At 51.6% G+C, this 3,893-nt stretch overlaps 1 protein-coding gene across 1 annotated transcript in view; it reads left to right on the top strand.

The window, feature by feature from the left end:
* Nucleotides 1–2,943, top strand: part of Mok (MOK protein kinase) — a 33,956-nt gene extending 31,013 nt beyond the window's left edge. The window contains exons 11-12 of the mRNA XM_021202433.2: nucleotides 465–665; nucleotides 750–2,943. Coding sequence (XP_021058092.1) covers nucleotides 465–665; nucleotides 750–830 — 282 coding nt within the window. The 3' untranslated portion in view covers nucleotides 831–2,943. The remainder of the gene's footprint in view (nucleotides 1–464; nucleotides 666–749) is intronic.
* The last annotated feature ends 950 nt before the right edge of the window (nucleotides 2,944–3,893 follow it).

The raw sequence follows: 3,893 nt of genomic DNA, 5'->3' as shown, positions 1-3,893 counted from the left end.
ATGCCTTTAATCCCAGCACTCAGGAGGCAGAAGTAGCGAGATCATGGTCTACATGGCAAGTTTCAAGCCAGCCATGACTACATATCTCAAACACAAACAAATGCAGAAAACATTTTTACCCTGAAGCTGAACAAAAAGCCTGCTGGGGTAAATGGGCTGGAAAGCCCAGTTAGAGCTGCGATGGCTGACAGCCCTGGGCATGCCTTAAGCCTGCACCCCCATCACCGCACTGTGAGTTGGCCAGAGCTCGGCTGTAAAGCTCCATTGAGGCCTGCACTTGGTAGGGTCTGTACAATACAAGAGGCTTCATGGGAGGTCTGCTTTTGTTTGTGGGTTGTGGGGAGGCTGCCACCACATTCAGGGGTGTCTGTGCACCATGGTCTCACCCAAGTTTGATCAGGCAAAAGAGCTTCCTTTGCTTGACCTGATTCCTGAAGGGCAGCTGATCAGTGTTCTGTTTCAAGAAACAGTCCCTGCGGCAAGAGGAAGGCCATGCCAGACGACAGGGTCCAACCAGCTTGATGGAGCTTCCCAAACTGAGGCTGTCGGGAATGACCAAACTGTCATCATGTTCCAGCCCTGCGCTGCACTCAGTGCTGGGTACTGGAGCAAATGGAAAAGTCCCTGTGCTGAGACCCCTCAAGTGTGCCGTTGTGAACAAGAAGGTAGTACGTCTCTAGCTTCTCTGTGGGGCTGCTCGCAGGCCTGGTCTTGGCCTTCACTCAGTGTCTGTGGTTCTTCTTCAGCAGACAGACACACAGAAGGACATCAAAGCTCACCTGAAACACTATCACCTGCCCACGATCAACAGGAAAGGGGGCGAGTACTGAACAGCCCGCCACACAGGCGTCCTCTTGGAGAGCAAGGGCTGGCACCATGGCAGGCGTAGGCCTCTGCGGCTGAGAGTGGGTGGGCCAGAGGCTGCCCCATGAACTGGTGCTCCTCACACTACATGGTGGCCCATGACATGCTGCCTTGCAGCCTGTCTCTCTCCATAACCTGGAGCCTTGTGTGTTTGCAGCTCCAAAGCAGCTGCACTGAATGTTTCAGTTTAATATATTTGTAAAACCACCTCATGCAAGGATTTGTTTCATTTTTCTTAATGTAAGGATCTGAGGTGACTTTATATGAAAGAACAGATAAGATGGGGCATGGTAGCTCATGCCTGTAATTCTAGCACTGGGAGGCAGAGGAGGAAGAGCCCTGGGCTACACAGTGAGCATCCCAGCCTCAAAAATACAGATAAAAGATAGACCAAAGTCTGTGAGGAGTGGCGGCTTGGTTGAGAGGCAGTTGTGCATGTTGTACTCAGGGTTTTCCTGACAGGAGAGGCAGGTGAGGCAGGTGCTGTGGCTACGGTACCTCCTAGGAATGCTGCTGGAGACAGAATCCCACTGAAGAAGGAAGGCACTGTTACAGTGTCTCATCCAAACATCCTCCACTTAGACTGTTCTGAGCCGCACCTTTGTGTCCGCTTTCCTGAGCTGCAGATGGGCGGGCTGATCTCTGAGTGCCAGCTTCAAGTGGCGGCCACATTGTCTTGGCTGCCAATGCCTAGGCTCCTTTAGAGATGTCCACCCAGGTGACTGGATTGCCAGTGTTGCTTGGAGCAAGTAGGAAAGTTGGGGCTCCTTGTGTCCTGGAAAAAGACACTGGGCTAGGGAGACAGTGTGCAGGTAAAATGCTTGCTGCATCAGAGGACCTGAATCAGGTTCCATGGAGTCTGTGTAACATCCCTGTAACCCCATCACTGGAGAAGAGAACAGTACAGAATGGGAAGAAGACATGAGGGTCTCTGGGGCTTTCTGGCCCCTAAAGCGTGCTGAACCAAAACCCAGCAAAGCTCCATGTTCAGTGAGAGTCTATCCTGTGGGAATCAAAGACTCAGAAAACAGTAAATGGCACACTAGGTGTCCTCCTCCTCGGGCTCCTGCACATGCATATGGGTACACACTAGCACACAGTGTGTGTTCTTCCCTCCCACCCCCAGCCTGTTTTACTACAGGGAAGGGATGGGAACACTATAAAAACAGCACTGAGTGGACTCAGGGCAAAAGCAGCCATCAGACAGCTGAACTTGAGCACAGATCCCCCCTAAGCTCCTTAGGGTTTGCTTTTGCTTTTGCTGTGTGGAATCTGGGGCCCCATGCACTCTGGGTAAGCAGGCTTAGCAATAGCTTAGCCTCTGCTCAGCCCTGGGGAACAAAGGAATTGAGTATGCTTTTTTCTCTGTCTTTTCAAATTTATACTATTTAAAAAGCAAAACTTAACACTTCGTTGAGTCTCAATCTCTGATCCTCTTCCTTAAGAACTCTACTGACCCAAGCCACCAGGCAGTGACACCACAGGACAATGTGGGACAGCAGAGGGCAGTATGGGTGTGGAACATTGTGGGTATGGGTGTCCAGACTGGAGATGAGGCTTAGAATGGGCAGTGCCCGGGCCTGGTGGTTCTCTTCTGCATTCATGTGACGGTCTGGTGTACCCTGGCATGGAGGAGAGTGTCTGCAGAGAAGGGCTGTCCTGCCTTTGCTGTTGGTTTAGGAGTCTCAGTCCAGTAGCATTAACCAGGCTCACAGGCAGGCCAGCCCAGAAAGGGCCCAACAATGAGAGCCAGCAGAGTGGGCCTGACAGAACAAAAGAGGACCTGCATGGCTGGCAAGCAGGGCTGAGCCTGGGGACAGGATTGGGGTAGCTGCCCCTGGAAAGGCTGCAGCGAGGACCTGAGAGGAAAGCAAACCTCTCGGCTTTCTCAGCCTCCTGTGCACCTTGCTCCCCTGCCCTGCACAGCGACGGCTGTGAATCGTCACCATAGCATTGGGAATGGAAAGGCCAACAAGCCTCACCATTCCCTAACTGGTATCTGACATGACTATAGACACTAGGGTGCAGCGCTCCCTCTACCTCAGAGTGGCATCTGTCGTCTCGTACAGTACTAGGTAAGCGAGCTGTCACTTCCTATGGCTCCAGGACCTGCTGTATGCTGGGTGTTCCTGGTGTTAGGGCAGCTATAGAACCATATGGAAGACATCTTAGACCTCGGGGTTAGGGACTAATCTTAGAAACAGAGCCGGGGAATTGTTACAGACAGAGTCATCTAAGGTAAACTGGGACACATCGGGTCAGATGCAGACCTGTGACACAGACTGGTGGAGGCAGGGAACTAGGCCCTGAGTGGTAGTCAGCAAGAGCCATGGGAATACAACTGAGCATCTCGTCAAATAGGGCTCAAGTTTCCCACAAGTACTTGCTGCCCTGGTGTTCGCCAGGTGTCTTCCTGTCACTTCCTACAGATGGGGGCATCTAGGACAGAGCCACTCTGGGAGGTCACCAGGCTCCGTGCTGCAGGCTTGGGCTTTTTTTTTTTTTTTTTTAGGTTTTTCGAGACAGGGTTTCTCTGTGTAGCCCTGGCTGTCCTGGAACTCACTCTGTAGACCAGGCTGGCCTTGAACTCAGAAATCCGCCTGCCTCTCCCTCCCAAGTGCTGGGATTAAAGGCGTGTGCCACCATGCCTGGCTAAGGCTTGGGTTTCAAGGGCAGTTCCTAATCACTTTCTTGTGGGTGTTTTGGACTCAAAGGGTTGAGTTTCTCTGTGTGATCAGTGTTCCAAGATGACAGGTACACCAAACTGTAAAATGTGCCAACACTTTACTCTAATATGATCTGAGCATGTGATTTATAAATTGTATTACTGACATAATGAACAGGCTCACTGCCACCAACCTCATGACCTAACTCGATCACCAGAACGGGCATGGTAGAAGGAAAGAAGTCCCTCGAGTGTCCTCTAACTCATGTATGCATACACCGAGTCTTTAACGAGCCATAGTGGTATATGCCTGAGAGCCATGCACTGAGGCATGGTGGTATATGCCTGAGAGCCATGCACTGAG

Source organism: Mus pahari, chromosome 7 (genome assembly GCF_900095145.1).
Source record: "Mus pahari chromosome 7, PAHARI_EIJ_v1.1, whole genome shotgun sequence".
NCBI lineage: Eukaryota > Metazoa > Chordata > Mammalia > Rodentia > Muridae > Mus > Mus pahari.
This window is presented reverse-complemented; position numbering and strand designations above follow the sequence as displayed.